A 16,476-nucleotide genomic window follows, 5' to 3' on the forward strand; every position below is an offset into this window, starting at 1 on the left:
GTTAGCAAGTGGTTCTTTGTACATGCTCCCACGAATTATTACATACCGTTTAAAATTGCTGATGAATATTTGCCACAAGGGCTCTTTGCATGTCAGATTTTAAGGTGAATGTAATTTCACAATTCTAAGGCAACGTGCAACAGTAAGTGTTCCTTCCATTCAGCTTCCTAAGCCCTGTTTACCTTTATTTATGGTCATGTAATAGGGCTAGTTTGTCCGTTCTTGTCTCATCTGCCTGCTGCCTCTCCTTCTTCTATTTGCATTCTCTGAAGCTCCCAGGCCTCAGCGAGGGGCTTTTCTCATAAAGATGTGTTTCTGCTGCAGCACACCCCGCAAGATTAACTGTGGCCTGTTTATGAGAGAGCTAGGTTGATAATCAAGTATTCTCTATCTTGTTGTCAACCGATTTTTTTTTTTTTTGGTTTGGTTTTTGTTCATCATAGCAGATTTAAAGAAAGCCTCGGGTTCAAATGCTGCAAAATCCAATCTACCAAAATCTGGACTTCGTCCTCCCGGATACTCGCGTCTCCCGGCAGCCAAGCTGGCGGCCTTTGGTTTCGTGCGGAGCTCCAGCGTGTCCTCGGTCTCCAGCACCCAGTCGGTGGACAGCGCGCAGCCCGAGCAGAGCCGTCTGGCCAACCGTAAGTGGGCGGGGCCGAAGCGGAATGCTCCCCTCCGGCCATGCTGGGGCGGGTGGAACAGCATGCGCGTGTAATCGTTTCATTTCTTTGTGAATGAAAGATTTGATTTGACTACGTTAATCTACCATTGTTAGGACTTTAGATAAGAGTCTACTGAAGAAAAAAAGCCTGTTTGGCCCTATCATTTTTCAGTTATGAGGAGTTAAAGTGCCAGAAAAAGACTTTAAAATATAGGAAATGACTTATCCAGGGACTGATTCCAGGAGCCCTTTGCTCCATGGATTCTATGTAAGAAGTCAAAGAAAGATCCAAAACAGGTGTTACCTGAAACATGTATTAAATAGTGGTGGTGAGAATCCTTTTAGTCACCTGAGATTACCTGTAATGCCTTCATTTTTGTGGAACACTTGGCTGGATTTCTAAAAGTTAACCAAATGATGTTGAAAATTTAAAAAAAGCACAGCTGAACTTCTTCAGCTCTGTGCCCAGAAAGGTCCGCATTAGCTGAATGATGCTACTTGTAGGGCTGGTTCGTGAGACTGATGTTGTAAGCTATATTTTATAAAGTCTGAATTAATAGTCTCAGAGTAAGTCACAACCAGCCATTGTTCCTAAAGAAGATCTGGAGGCTGCCCTAGTCAGCTGAGCCTGTGATGACCAAAGCCTGTCAACTCAGCCATCTCAGCCTGTCAGCTTCAAAGTCATTGTTATTGGATCCGAAGCCATGACATCTCAGATGTTGGTTAGCAAGAACTTGCCGGAAGGCCAGGAAAGTCTTAGAGGTTCTTATGTGGAGGGTTGTTGGGGGGGGACTATAGCAGTTGAATCAGGCTGAACTAGTAAGGGAAAGAGACAGAGAGCAAGGTGGGGTGGGGTATGGAGTTTGAGAATGAGATTGATTCATATTATTTTTTTAAATTTCCTTTCTCTGAGCTTGCTCTTGGTCCTTTCAGGGGTTTACAGAGTTGATGTGTGGCGCATTTGTGCTTTTACAGTTCTAAATTCTGGTCTGCCTAGTTATTCTTAAAGTAGTACGTTACATTTTCCTTCATCTTGATGTGTTTGTAAGCAATTTCTGAGAGGTTTTTGCTCACTTGGTTTCCTAAAGGTGCTGCATCTCCGAACTGCTTTCACACAGGATTCATATTAGGAATACCATTGCCATTATGGAGTCCATCGTGGCACAGTAGATGTCTCAAAGCCTGAAATGTGAATATAATAAAGAACTATTTGCAAATGTGGAACTCTTATTTGTAGATATGTGCGTGCATATTGACAGTCTGAAGATTTTTAAATATAGGAGCAACTATTTGTCATCTCTTTTAGTGGTAAAATTTCCAGTGGCATGTTTCTCTTTCAGAGGGAGCATGAGTGATAAGAAATCTCACACGGTATATATCTTTCCAAGGAAGATGCTAAAGCCTTTGATTTCTTAAAAAAAAAAAAATTACAAGATGACTTGAGCTTTGTTCCCATGGCAGCAGCTTTTACTGAAAGAGAGCTGGTATGGACAGAATCATTCCAGGGGTGCTTGTGGTATTTCTTCTCACCTCTGCGTCAAAGGACACTAGAGAGGGACACCCTGAGCACCCAGAGAGACAATAGCTATAATGTGCCAGGGAAAATAACTCCTACTTTAAAGACTTCATATTAAAAGTAATACGTATTCACACCAAAAACTATAAGATACCTAGGAGTCAACCTAACCAAAGAGGTAAAAGGTCTGTGCTCTGAAAACTATAGAACACCTGTGAAAGAAATTGAAGAGGACAGAAAGAAATGGAAAAAGCATTCCATGCTCAGGGATTGGAAGAGCAAACATTGTTAAAATGTCTATACTACCCAAAGCAATCTACACTTTTAATGCAATCCCTATCAAAATACTACCAGAATATTTCACAGAGCTAGAAAAAACAATCCTAAAACTTGTATGAACCACAAAAGACACCAAATAGCCAAAGCAATCTTGAGAAAGAAAAGCAGGGGTGCTTGGGTGGTTCAGTCAGTTAATTCTGGCTCAGTTTTAGTTAATTTCGGCTCAGGTCATCATCTCAGGCTTGTGGGATCGAGGCCCATGTCGGGCTCTGTGCTCAGTGCAGGGTCTGCTTCTCTCCTTCTCTCTCTGCCCCTCCTCCTGTTCATGCTGTCTCTCAAATAAATAAATCTTAAAAAAAAAAAAAAAGGCAAGGCTGGAGGCATCACGATTCCAGACTTCAAGCTACGTTACAAAGCAGTACTTATCAAGATGGTTTGGTACTGGCACAAAAATAGACACAGAGATCAATGCAACAGAATAGAAAACCCAGAAATAGACCCACACCTATATGATCAACTAATCTTTGACAAAGCAGAAAAGAATATCCAATGGGAAAAAAAAAAGAAAGCCTCTTCAACAAATGGTGTTGGGAAAACTGGACAGCTACATGTAGAAGAATGAAACTGGACCACTTTCTTACACCGTACACAAAAACAAATTCAAAATGGTTAAAAGGCTTAACTGTGAGACAGGACCCCATCAAAATCCTGGAGGAGGCAACAACCTTTTTGACCTCGGCCATAACAACTTCTTACTAGACATGTCTCTGGAGGCAAGAGAAACAAAAGCAAAAATGAAGTGTTGGGACTTCATCAAGAAAAAAAGCTTCTTCACAGCAAAGGAAACAATCAACAAAACTAAAAGGCAACCTACAGAATGAGAGAAAATATTTGCAAATGACATATCTGATAATGGGCTAGTATCTAAAATCTATAAAGTAAACTTATCAAACTCAACACCCAAAAAACAAATAACCCAGTTAAGAAATGGGCAGAAGACATGAATAGACAATTTTTCAAAGAAAACATCCAGATGGCTAACAGACACATGAAAAGATGCTCAACATCACTTATCATCAGGAAAACACAAATCAAAACCACAATGAGATACCACCGCACACCTGTAAGAATGGCTAAAATTAGGAACGTAAGAAATAACAGGTGTTGGTGAGGATGTGGAGAAAAGGGAGTCCTCTTGCACTGTTGGTGGGAATGAAAACTGGTGCAGCCCTTCTGGAGAACAGTATGGAGTTTCCCCAAAAAGTTAAAAATAGTTACCCTATGACCCAGAAATTGCATTACTAGGTATTTACCCAAAGGATACAAAAATACAGATTTGAAGGGGTGAATGCCCCTTGATGTTTATGACAGCATTATCAACAATAACCAAACTATGGAGAGAGCCCAAATGTCCATCAATTGATGAATGGATAAAGAAGATGTAGTATACTCGCGCACATGCACACACACACACACACACACACACATGCACGCACACAATAGAATATTACTCAGCCATCAAAAGAATGAAATCTTGCCATTTGCAAAACACGGATGGAGCTAGTGTGCATTACGCGAAGTGAAGTCAGTCAGTCAGAGAAAGACAAACACCATACGCTTTCATTCATATGTGGAATTTAAGAAACAAAACGGATGAACATATGGGAGGGGGGAAAAGGGAGAGAGGGAAACAAACCATAAGAGACTCTTAATGATAGAGAACAAACTGAGGGTCCGTGGAGGGAGGTGGGGGATGGGCATTAAGGAGGGCCCTTGTGATGAGCACTGGGTGTTGTATGTAAGTGATGAATTACTGAATTCTACTCCAGAAACCAGTATTGCACTATATGTTAACTAACTAGAATTTAAATGAAAATTTGAAAAGAAAAAAAATAAAGGGTAATATGTATTCAGAATTCTGTTCTATTTTTTTTAAAAAGCAGTATTTCGAATTGAAATTATTTGCCACCTAACTATATGTAAAATTTGTACTTCACCAGTAGACCATGGAAAACCTTCTCACTTATTTGAATTGTTACCATTAACACTTTGCTTATACTTGTTATTAGATTTAACATCAAAAACATTTTTATTTCTGTTCTTTAGTGGAGGGATGATGCTTTGATGACAAGGATTAAGTAAAATATGAAGCCTTTGAAAGGGCTAAAAGTCCTTAGATCAAACCCTAGGAGCAAAGCTTTGTTGGTTTAGCTCATCAAAACAGCTAGCATGATACCACAGTTGGTTCCTTTTTCCTTCTTGGAGCATGGCCTTTCTTCAAGCAGTGCATGCACATAGGATTCAGTTTAGGAACACCACCCTAATTAGGAATTACAGCGTGGCACAGTAGATGTCTCAAAATCCAAAGCATGCATATAATAAGGAACTCTTTGGAAGTGTGCAGCTCATATTTTTAGGTACTCGTGTGCCTATAAATAGTCCGAACAGTGTCCACAGTGACCAAACCATGCTATATGTAGGATGCTTTTCAGTGATTCATTAGGAACTTGGTTTTTCCTGGGTGACTTTGGCTTAACTACAACTCTCTCTGGTTTTCCTGGGTCTTGAGGGGCAGGTGACGTGAGCATGGAGAGGGGAGATCCCTGGGCCCCCCTGAACCTGGGTCTTGGCTGTTGGGTGTAGAATCGGCCCTCCACCTTGGGTGAAGGAAGGTAGTAGAGTGATTGGGGAAGTAGGGATGCAGCTGGGGAGGTGGACAGAGAAGCTGACGTTGTATGAATGATCAAGGCACAAGGGTGTATGTGCCCACAGCCTTAAAAACAATACAAAGCTGGATAGACATTCCTGGGTTGAGGTGGAGGGTTAATATCTGAATAGGGTGATTGGGGAGTTTCTCAGAGGGGTTGTATTTGGGGAAGCGGAGATGGGCTCTGAGAGATATTTTGTAGGGACGCTGTTGGTGCATCCAGAAAACCTCCTGATTTGAGGGCTTGCCATTTCTGGTGCAGCCTGCCAGTTCATCATAGCATCGTCCATCTTCTGTACGCTGAGACCAACATGTTGGAGCTCCCCAAGGTTTGTTCTCACGATGTGTCTCTTCCAATTCTTCAGGCTTCCCCTTGCTCATCTTATCAATACTTTTGGCTCTCGGTGTTTTGGACGCACTACCAACTCCGTATCTGCAGCCCCGACCTCTCTCTAGAACTACTCACCCCCATTTCACATGACGTCAGACATCTCCAGCAGGCAGACCCAAATTGCCTCAAACTGAACATTTCCCCCAAATGAATCTTTGTTATCTTTTACAAACCAGCACCTCCTCTCACTGTTGCTCTGTTAATAATATCTGTGACATGGCTACTGAGGCTGGAAATTTTAGGATCAGCATTGTCTCTCACCTTCTTTTTGCCTTCCTTTCCATTCAGTGATCAAATCTGGTCAGTTCTCACTCTCTCATGTAGTCTGTCCCCATTCTTCTCCTCATCTTAGCTTAAATCTGTAGTATCTCTCACCTAAACCATTCCTCGTACATCATCACGCTGTAATTTGTAAGACACTTGGTCCTAGATCATTTTACCTTTCAGCCTGTTTTGATCACTCCATGGTGCCCCTGTGCTTGCTTCTGTTCCTTGTTCGATGTTCCAGGTACTCTGCATGACCTGCTCTATTCCCTTCTCACCTCTCCCACATACCATCCCCTCATACCCTCAACCGGCCAATCAGAATTATTCACTTTTTTCTCTGAGGGCCTTGTGCTTTCCTGCCATTGTGGTCTTAGTGTAAACCCTCTCCGGAATGCTCTCCCTCTTCCCCCAACCAAATTTCTCTATAGATTCTGCCATTTTCAAGTGCAATTCAAATGCCACAACCTCTAAAAAAATCCTCCTTCATCTGTGAACCCAAAGCGCTCTTTTCTCCTGGGAACTCCTACGGCTCCTTGCTTGCATCCCTTCTGTGGATTATCACATGCTATTTCATTGTACTTATTTGTTTCTCTGCCCTGTCTCTCCTATGGATTGTAAGCTCTTTGAGGATAGGGCTATGTCTTTTAATAATTTTAGTATCTCTCATGCTACCTGGCCTTTACAGTAAGAGAGTTTCAAGAGAAATTCTTTCCCAGTAGAAATTTTTTTTTCAAAGATTTTATTTATTTGACAGATAGAGACAGCCAGCGAGAGAGGGAACACAAGCAGGGGGAGTGGGAGAGGAAGAAGCAGGCTCATAGCGGAGGAGCCTGATGTGGGGCTCGATCCCACAACGCTGGAATCACGCCCTGAGCCAAGGCTTAACCACTTAACAGCTTAACCGCTTAACAGCTTAACAGCTTAACCGCTGTGCTACCCAGGCGCCCCCCAGTAGAAATTTTCTTACATTTTCTCTTATATAGGAGTATGGAAAAAGAGAGAGCCCTGAGAGTAATTTGAGCAGCTTTCAGAAGTATTTTGTAGTAGGAACTTATTTTCACTTTCTCAAGACTTTCACAGGTCTTGATAGTTGGTGGAGTTCATCATCATTGTGGTTTTCATAGTTTTCTAGAATCTCTAAAATGTTGCTTCTGTTGACTGTGGTATACCTATAGGTATTTTGTACAACTCAAAGACTAGAAAAGATAATAGGTCATTTAAAGTATGATTATATTCAGAGATAAATCATCATGTAGACTGACCTGATAGTCTCACAGATATCTAACAACCTATGTATCTCCTTGCATGTAATTAGCCACTTTCAAAGAATTGGCCTAAAATCCTACCATTGAGGCTTTTCATGAGAGAATTTCAGAGTCTTCAAAATTAGATCTCTCAGTAGGAGAGATTAGCTGTTTTCATTAAGTTCTAGAGTTTTATTTCTAATTTTAACACTTAAAAAAGTAGATGTTCTTTTAATTATCTAATAGGATTTGGGTTCTGGGGATAATAATCTGAAATGGAAAATCACTAGCCCTTTTGGAAAGTTAATCAATGAAAATAAGGGTTAATATGAAAGCTTTTTGTAATGTTAACTTCAGCATTCATGCTCATGAATACCATAAAATACATTTACATAAATAATACATTTGATTTTCTGTATCTGACATGAATTTTAAGTAAGTTCACAGTTGCCAAGAAGTATTATTAATAACTCTTACCAAAACACCCGTTAATCTATCTCATGTTCCATTGGCAAAGAGGGAGTCATTTTTTATTCATGGAAAAAGGAACCTAAAGGGACCTGTGAGGTCAGATTTGAGAGAAGCTCTTGTGTATTTGAGATTAAGCCTTATTGACATTGTACATTCCATTTCAAAACACTCTGGATAATGATCATGTCCACCCAGGGATGGGATTAGAGTGTGAATATCTCTTGGTGCTTGTTTGTTTGTTTTGTTTTGTTTTTTTAGTTGACCATTTTTGGTTGAAAGTAAGATAAACTGAAATTTGGGGGATGATAGGTAGGTAGGATTATGGTAGGGGATTATGGTAGAAACCATGTCTTGTTGAACTGCCTCATTTTTCTTGGCTGTCTGGTTTCGTGACTATCAGACTGTCCACTTCCTCTCCCAGTCCAGCCGTCTTTCAGCATCTGTTGTGGGGTAAGCACAGAGCTCAGTGCTGCAGCTATTGTGATCAGGACACCAAGCTCTCACTCTTGCAAAGTTAGAATCCAGTGGGGAGACAGGAGTGTGAAAATACATCCATGTAGGGAACTGTGAGTCTGGGTATGGCTGAAGATTGCACAGCATTTGGTAGGTGGGGAAGGGAAGGGAGATATGAAGAGGGGAGCACCTAACCCTCCTGAGTTGGGGGTGAGGAAAGTCCTCACACCCTTCTATCCTGAAGATCCTGGCTGTCTCAGCACTGCTGCATTGTATCTTCAGACCTAATTATTCCACAGTTTAAGTAACGACAGTTTTCTGGCTTTGCTGTAAAATAATCGGGCACCGCCTCCTCCCCCCAAAAAAGATGAAAAAAATAAGTAATTTTTTTATGATCCTTGAAGGTAGATGATGGAACTAAGAGGGTTTGTTGTACTATTTACTTTACTTTTTTTGTATGTTTGAAAATTTCCATAAAAGATGATTAAAATCCCATCTTCCCTCAGTATTGGCTTTCATTTCTTAAGAGACCATATAGCATAGTGATGAAGGATGTGGTCTCTGGAGGTAGGCTGCCTGGGTTTGCATCCTGCCTCTGCCATATGCTAGCTGTGTGACTTTGGGCAAGTTACTTAATCTCTCTGTGCCTCTGTTTTCTCATTGTAAAATAACAATAAATAAAAATAAGTGTAACAAAACACTGTAGGGTTGGTAATATTAAATGGAATTAATGAATGCAAAGTGCTCAGAAAAGAACCTGGCATAATCAAAGTGACAGTGGTTCAACGCCATTTTCATTCATCGGCCATGTGCATAAAGTTCTATGTGGAGAAGGATTTTAAAAGCTCAGTTGGAAAAATGACTGTGTCTGGCATGGGGTAAGGAAAGTGGTAATGATAATATATAAGTCAGGGAGATGATGTCTATTTCATTTCTAAATTTTTATACTCCCCTCTGTCAGGTATGGTGAATATCTCTCTGAACATTAAGATGAAACATCTATCATTTATGCAACATGAAGGTGGCAGTTCTAGAAGCTGGTTTTCATGGAGTCTCTTTTGGGCTATAAACTTCAGGCTGTTAGGAAATTTATAAAATATAGGCAAGGAAAGTCATGTTTTGTTTTCTTTATGTAAAAAGGTTCTGCCATGCCCTTAGCATGTTATCGTTTGAGAAAATACCTTCAGTTGGGTTTCCTTTAAGTGAAGCATACTTATGCAAGGTGACTAAGACACAGCACATTAATTGAAGCTGATGGCATTTAGAACCTCTGCTCGAAATAGAAACTGAGAGTTGAATCTGATTTTATTTCTGTGCCTTTCTAATGTCTGTAAGAAAAAGTGGGAGCATTCGATTTTGTAGTGTGTAAAGAGCTTCATGCAGCTTCAGCTTCTCATTTTGCTAGAGTCTAATTTCCACTGTACTAAGGTTTTACTTTGTCAGATATCTCAATCCGGTGTAGGTGGGTGGGGAAAAGAGAAGAGTGAGAACAAAAACCAAAATAAGCTGCTGATTTTCTCTGAAAATGAGGAAGTCAAACACATGTCACTGATGGATTTAAATATCTATTTCCCTGGAATCCGTAATTATGTAATTTAAAGTATTCTTATAAGGAAAAAATAGAATCATTTTCACTGAATCTTGCTGTTAATTTTCCAGATTCTTCCCACACATTCAGTTCTTTTTATTCTTTTTTTGCTTCCTTCGCACTCATTTGCACAGGAGGACATAGTTCTGAGTTCTATGCAACATTGCCTGTAAGTGAAAATACTTTCTTTACTGCTTAAGTAGCACCTAGTTTATCCACCTAGACTCAGATATGTGGGTAACCCTGTTAGAAATCACACTGTCCATCGTCTAGCATGTTCTAGTTTATTCAAGATATTTAATGAAAAAATTGATACTTTGAACTATGGAAAAGGGGTCAAGATAAATATGCCACACTTGCATGCATAATATACACCAAAAATTGGCATTTATGGTAATAGAATAATTTGGGGGGGGGAGTCAGTTAACCTCAGTGGACCCAGATTTTTATTATAAAGTTGGAAGAGATTGAATTAAAAGAATTGACCACTTTTGGCTCTCAACAGCTAGGATCCTATGACTTCATTCTGTTAAAGTTATGGAACCATTTACGATTCTTAAGTGATGGATAATCAGAAGTGTCTTTGAGAACAATTACTATGATAATTGTGAGCCAAGTCATTTGACAAGGGAGACTGGGGATGAGTGATCTTAGCACTGCCAAAATTAGGGATGCTTGCCTTCTGGCCAGACCTTACTTTTGTTATTTTTTCCATCATATGAGATAGAAATTTCAAACCACTAACAAACAGCAGCTCAAAGGTTTTACTGCCCTGTTTTTTATCTATAAAATGCAGAGCTATAAGGTTCTTGGAAGTCCCCTTCTTGCCCCTGCACTCTGCCTGTTGCTGGGCCTCTTGGATTATTGGTCAAGGGCTACAAGAGATGAGAAGTGTGGGGACAGGTGTTTTCATACCTTTGATTGTTTTAGCTTTCGCAGAAACGATTAAGTGAGAGGTAACATTCCATCACAACTTCACTAGGGACCGTGACAGAGAAGAAATAGTAGAAAGCAATCGAGCATAACTTTTAGACTCATATTTGCTTCTTACAGAAACTTTGCCAACAGTCCACACTTTCTTATATTGCCATAACACTCACAGGCTGTCTTCTGGGAAGGTTCATAAAGATCCTTGTAATATCTTCCTCAAGGTGGTAGACAGGGGTCACAGATGGATAATTCCTTCTGTTTTCAGTGAGAAAGAGAATAAATTTCATGGTGTCAGTGGGTTCTCTGCTCCCATAACAGGCAGCAGTTGGGAGGAGAGGGTTAGTGGCAGCCTGAAACAGAGGTCAGTGGTAGGGATGGAAAGAAAGAGTCAAATGTGAGAGAGTCAGAACTGACAGGTCAAGAGCACCTGTGAGGAAAGGGTGGCTGGAAGGATGAGGATGAGGACACCACTTGCCGAATTGTGAGCTTTGGAGCGGGGTCTGAGGGGCTCTAGTCATGTCAAGGTCCCAGAAAAGCATTCATGTAAATTCATCCAGATTTACAGACATATTGGACTGACATTAAGGACAGCAGCCATGGAAAATAAGTGATACCGGGAGCCATGACCGTCCTCACTGGGGAGTGCGGTTAGGACGAGATGGGAAGAGGGAGGGATGTGACACATGGAACATGTGACCATCCAGATCAGGGAGCAAGAGACAGAAACAGAGAAAGCACGGTCAGCAAGGAGGCAGGAACATCAGGAGAGCCCAGGGAGGAGAGACATTCATGGGAAGGGAGATGGTTAGTCAGTGCAGTCTGTGATGCACAGATGGACCGTCTCAACATGGAAAAGAGTAAGAACACAGATTTAGTGATTAAGAGTCACTGGGGTCTTTGATGTTAATTTTAACAAGACATATGAAGGCAGGAATCAGGTTACAAGGGGGAAAGACAGGCGAGGATGGAGAAAACAGGTCAATGTGAGGACGTTTGGTGGAGAACAATGAAGACTCAGCAGAGGAGGAGAGAAAGTTGTTTTGTGTTTGGTTTCACCCCGCCTCCTTTTTTTCCAAAGCACAGATAAGAATGTTTATGATCCAAGGGGAAGGTTCTAATGATGAAGAAGCCGTTAAAGATAAAAGCAAGTGGGGATGATAGATGGAGCAATTCCTGGATCAAACAGGAGGGAATAACATCAAATACAAGTTCAGAAAGATAGCCGTGAAGAGAGGAAGAAAGGGGTGAAGGATGAATGCAGAGAAATACTGGACAGGAGGAAAGAGCCCCAGGGAGTTCACATTAGGGAGCTTCATTTGTCTCAGGTAATTACAAAGTAGGGTTTTTGCAAAGAGCAAAAACATGGTGGACTTGGGATTTCATAAAGTAGAAAGGCATGTAATGGTTACCAGGAGCAATATAGTAGAACCAATAAGAAGTGGAGGGAGAATTACGGGGCTGCATAAAGTCCAGCTGGAGGTTAGAGAACATGATTGTATACTGGAAACAATCTACCAGATTTTAGAACTGTCTCCAGTGATGTGGTGGATCATACTTCTCTCCAGTGTGTTGTCCCTATTATTCTATCGGTTAGAGCAGTTCAAATTCAAGAGTGACTATATAATGATTCTCAGGAACTCTGAGTCATAAACTGATATTTAAATATAACTCCTTGGAAACAGAGGTGCTGGTTGACAAGGGCTGTAGGGGGCCTCAAGCCCTCTCTGCCTCTCCCTTTCCCTGTCCAGTCTTGCGGTACCAACCCCTAAGAGATTCCATGGATGACGATCAGAAAGCACTGGTTTTATGGCAAATATGTGCAGTTGACTCAAGAACCAGAGACAAAATTCACTACCATGGTTTAAAAGGTACAGATTTCGTCTAAAATTTAAAATCTTAATTATTATTGCCAAGAAAGGCATTTTCTTACTTGCACATTTGTAATAGGGTCCTCACATGTCTCTAGAACATCGCTGCCTAGTAGAACTTTCTTTGATGATGACATGCTCAGTATCTGTGCTCCTTGTACAGTAGCTGCTTGTCATATGGGACTACTGAGCCATTGAAATATGGCTAATGTAACTGAGGAACTGACTTCTAAATTTTTTAAAATTTTAATGACTTTAAATAGCCACGTGGCTAGTGGCTATCCTATTGGACAGCACAATTCTAGATTGTATATTCACTTTGGATTTTCTAGAAGATATAATAATATTTCTGATCCTGACATCTTTGAGATTTGTAATGACTAAAGAAGATCTCTTACTTGATCCCTTTAGTCTTGTATAGAAGTTAGGGCTGAGGAGACTTTTCTAAAACCATGGATGCTACCTGTACCCCTAATTGTTTCATAAGTTCATACCACTGATCATAGACTAGGTTATAGGAGATGGAATAAATCATACATAGTAATGGGGCTCAGAGTCATTATCTTAATGTGCACAAATATCAGAGTATGTATAATTTAACATTTTGTATAAAATACCTTCATGGAATGTAAATGTATTAACTTAATCCCACTATATCTAGAAAGAGTTGGATAGGATCCATACTAGAAGGAAAAAGGGGTGTGGGAAGATAAACATATTAGGTTAAAGGAAAACTGGAGGTGGAGGGGAAGGGAGGAAGGTGAGGAGAATGAGGTACAGATGGTAATATATCTGTGGTGGGGAGTAACCAAGAAGGGGATACAGAGCTGTCAGTGCTCCATCAGCCTCTTTCTGATTTTCCTGAAGACTTCCGCTTCCACCGCTCTTCCGCCCTGCCTCCCCGCAAGGTGGGGGCACAGTGAGAGCTAACACAAAGCTCAAGGTTTAGGCAGCGTTTTGGATCTCTTGAGATGCAGAAATTTGTATTTTCAAGTCAGGGAGATGCTGGACTAGTAATGAAATACTGTTCAGCTGGTCAGAAAAAATTCTTAAGTGGGTGCTTAAAGATAAAAAGAGAACTTCATTCCTATGAAATGCAGCTCTTACCCTGTGGAATTTTCTAGGCAGATAATAAGAACTATTAAGTCACGTCAGGCACCTTGCATTGTACATTCTTGAACAAGAGCAGCCTGAATTGAAAATAAGACAAAATATGAGAGAAACATGCAGTATAAATGAAGTATAGATTTTTATCTGCTAGCAAGTACCGAAAGCTAAAATGGAATATTGTAGACATTATTAAGAGTGTCTAGATCCCATTAATGCTATTACTGCTGTTATTATGTGTCTGTTCAACCATTACACATCAAAATTTCTATCTGGTGGCTGTGATAACTTTTGGGTGCTAAACTGACATTCTTTTTGAATGTTCTTACACAGTTGAATGTACATAGGTTTTATATGAGACTGTTTTGGTTCCTTTGGTGATTTCAGTAAAATAGATTCACCAGCCGGGGTTTGAATGTTATTCCCCAGTGTATGCACTTGCGAATTTAACATCGGCATTGAAAGTTCCTTTCTGACTGTGTTATGTAAGGATGATCTGACCAGGCTGCATGCCTACCAGCCACACGCTTCAGGGTAACCAATAACCAGAGTCATAAGACCACATATTGTTCTTTGTTTTCTTATCAAAAATCACACACACACACACACACACACACACACACACGCACAAAAGGAAAACTGGTTGAAATGTTGGAAAGATTGTTTGTATATACTGAAGATGATGTATCTTTGGTACCTTTTTATCTAATCTATCTTTCATAAATACATATGAAAATTTATTTCATTGTGGTTTTCTCGTCCCCTTTAATTAGTGAGATAGTGACATGCACAGAGACCCGAATGGGTAGCCGGGGACATGGGGGCCCTAACCTCAGCTCTCTTACTAAGTAACTGTGTGGCCTTACAAGCCACTTCACTTGTTTGGACCTCAGATTCTTCAATAAAATGAGGCATTTGTGCTTGGTCATACTTAACAGTCTCTCCAAATGATTCTAAAAAAAAAGAAAAGAAAAGAAAAGAAATGTCTCATAATGTTAAGCTGAACAACAGGGTGTGTGTATTTATTCTCCAGAATGGTTGTGGGGCCATAACAGAATATGATACCAACCAGATCAAGCAAGCTTTATACCGTTGTTACGGAGTCATTACTGGTTCAGTGTATAGGTATCTGTGAATAACGTGTTCTTTTGAACTTGGAGTACATCAAGGCATAAATAAAATGTGAGCTAGCATCCCATGAGTCTGCTTCCACACTTGGCTGGCTGACCCCCAGCATCTCTGCTGTGTGGGGTTTCGTTCAGATATTCACTTTTTAAGCAGTTCAAAATTTTGTGCAGATAACAGGGATATGTTGAGAATAATTAAATGCCCAAGATAGGATTAGATGCATTTACTATGTATTCTTTTTACACTAAATATATGCAATAAATTTAGATTATATGTGGTAGGTTTTGATATAAATGTCTAATTCTTCCTCCCTAAGGAACTGGTGAGAACCCCCTCCCAGTATAGCTAAGACATTGCAATGTTGGTTTCTTACATCAATGCCCCTAGTCTATAGTTTATTTATGTACATATTCAAAGTTGACTCAAAGCGAAGTGTTCTGTTGCAGTATTGTGACGGAGGGTTACTTCTCCAGTAAGTTCTGAAAAACCCCCTCTTCTTTTCCACATGAAAACATTACCGTGTCCATGACGTTTTCTCTAATTTGAGTGTTTTTTCTTTTTCTGTGTATTAGAGTTTCTGTGGGCAAAGAATAAATACTTTACAATCTTTTTCTTATGTAGCATCCTAATATGGGTCTGAGATAAAGATGGATGGATTTCTCTGACAGAAACGTGGATTCTGTGGCCACAGCATTTTGCATCTCCTTGCTGCCACTCAGGGGGACTTCTGGTTAAGCATGCTCTTCCCTGGCCTGAGCAGGCACAGGGCCCCGTCACTCCAGCCACCTGTGTGTGACAGTGGAGGGCCGCCAGCAGCTCCAAGAGCAGAGGGGAGAGTCGCCCTGCTCTCCTCCACATCTGCGGGAAGCTGCCCTGGTGGTGTGCTGAGGAGACGGGGGCTAAGTATGAGCAGATGCTGGTGCCCCTCCCCTACACACTCTCCCCGGTTTGTAGGGTTGGCTACAAAAAATGTGACAGCACTGATACAGGGGTCCTCACTCGTATTCTTGTATGTGTAGGTGTATCGGTGTATTTGCAAATGGACATAACTGTGTATGCATACACCCTCACTACGGATTTGCCAAGAACCCCAGCGAAGGCTCCCCACCCTTGCCTCTTGCCCTGGCCGCATGTAGTCTGACAGGAAAACGACCACCCCAGAATCTGTACCATAGCCACTGTGGCAGAAATCTGAGGCTCAAATCTTTTTCCTAGCACTCTTTATTAGAAACCGTGTGTGGCAGGGAGTTGACACCACAGACAGCCTCAGCTGTCAACTGCCAACACCTATTTACTTTGACCCCTTTGATTAGAAAATGAAAAATGCCAGCACGTCTTGGGTGCTGTCGGCCCCAAGGTGGGCCTCTAAAGTTGGTGTTGACACAGGAGACTTCTGTTGTGACCAGTAAGGTTTGTTATTGAAGGCAAATGAGCCTGGATGGAGCCTGTCAGAAGGGTTTCACTGAATAGATATGCTAATTAAGCCAGAGGTCAAGGAGCAGTGTTTCAAGCAGTTGCTATTAGGTTGTGTCTAACAGTGGCTCTGAAAGCACATGAGAAATATTCCATCTCTATTTTTTATTACAGTCGAGGAAAGATGTGCTCAGTGGCTAGAGACTGGTTACTTTTGCAGGAAATGTATGTTCCTTTTGGATAGTCCTTCATATCCTTTGGGCACCTTCGTACACAGCAGCACCAGCTCCCTTCCCTGCACGTCCCCTGCTGCCTGTTTCTTGTTTACCATCACAGAAGCCCAGAATGTCCACACTAGCACTTTAGGTATCATCCAGGTGATCACAATCACACCTCAGAGGAGGAGATGGATGTTGGGAGAAGAGAGATGACTTTTATCACCATCCCAGGGTG

General features: G+C 41.0%; 1 protein-coding gene across 1 annotated transcript in view; it reads left to right on the forward strand.

The window, feature by feature from the left end:
* The window catches only part of MTUS2 (microtubule associated scaffold protein 2), a 640,692-nt gene that overhangs the window by 328,238 nt on the left and 295,978 nt on the right, over nt 1–16,476 (forward strand). Inside the window, exon 8 of the mRNA XM_034665023.1 lies at nt 444–641. Coding sequence (XP_034520914.1) covers nt 444–641 — 198 coding nt within the window. The remainder of the gene's footprint in view (nt 1–443; nt 642–16,476) is intronic.

This window comes from Ailuropoda melanoleuca, chromosome 7 (genome assembly GCF_002007445.2).
Source record: "Ailuropoda melanoleuca isolate Jingjing chromosome 7, ASM200744v2, whole genome shotgun sequence".
NCBI classification, from domain to species: domain Eukaryota; kingdom Metazoa; phylum Chordata; class Mammalia; order Carnivora; family Ursidae; genus Ailuropoda; species Ailuropoda melanoleuca.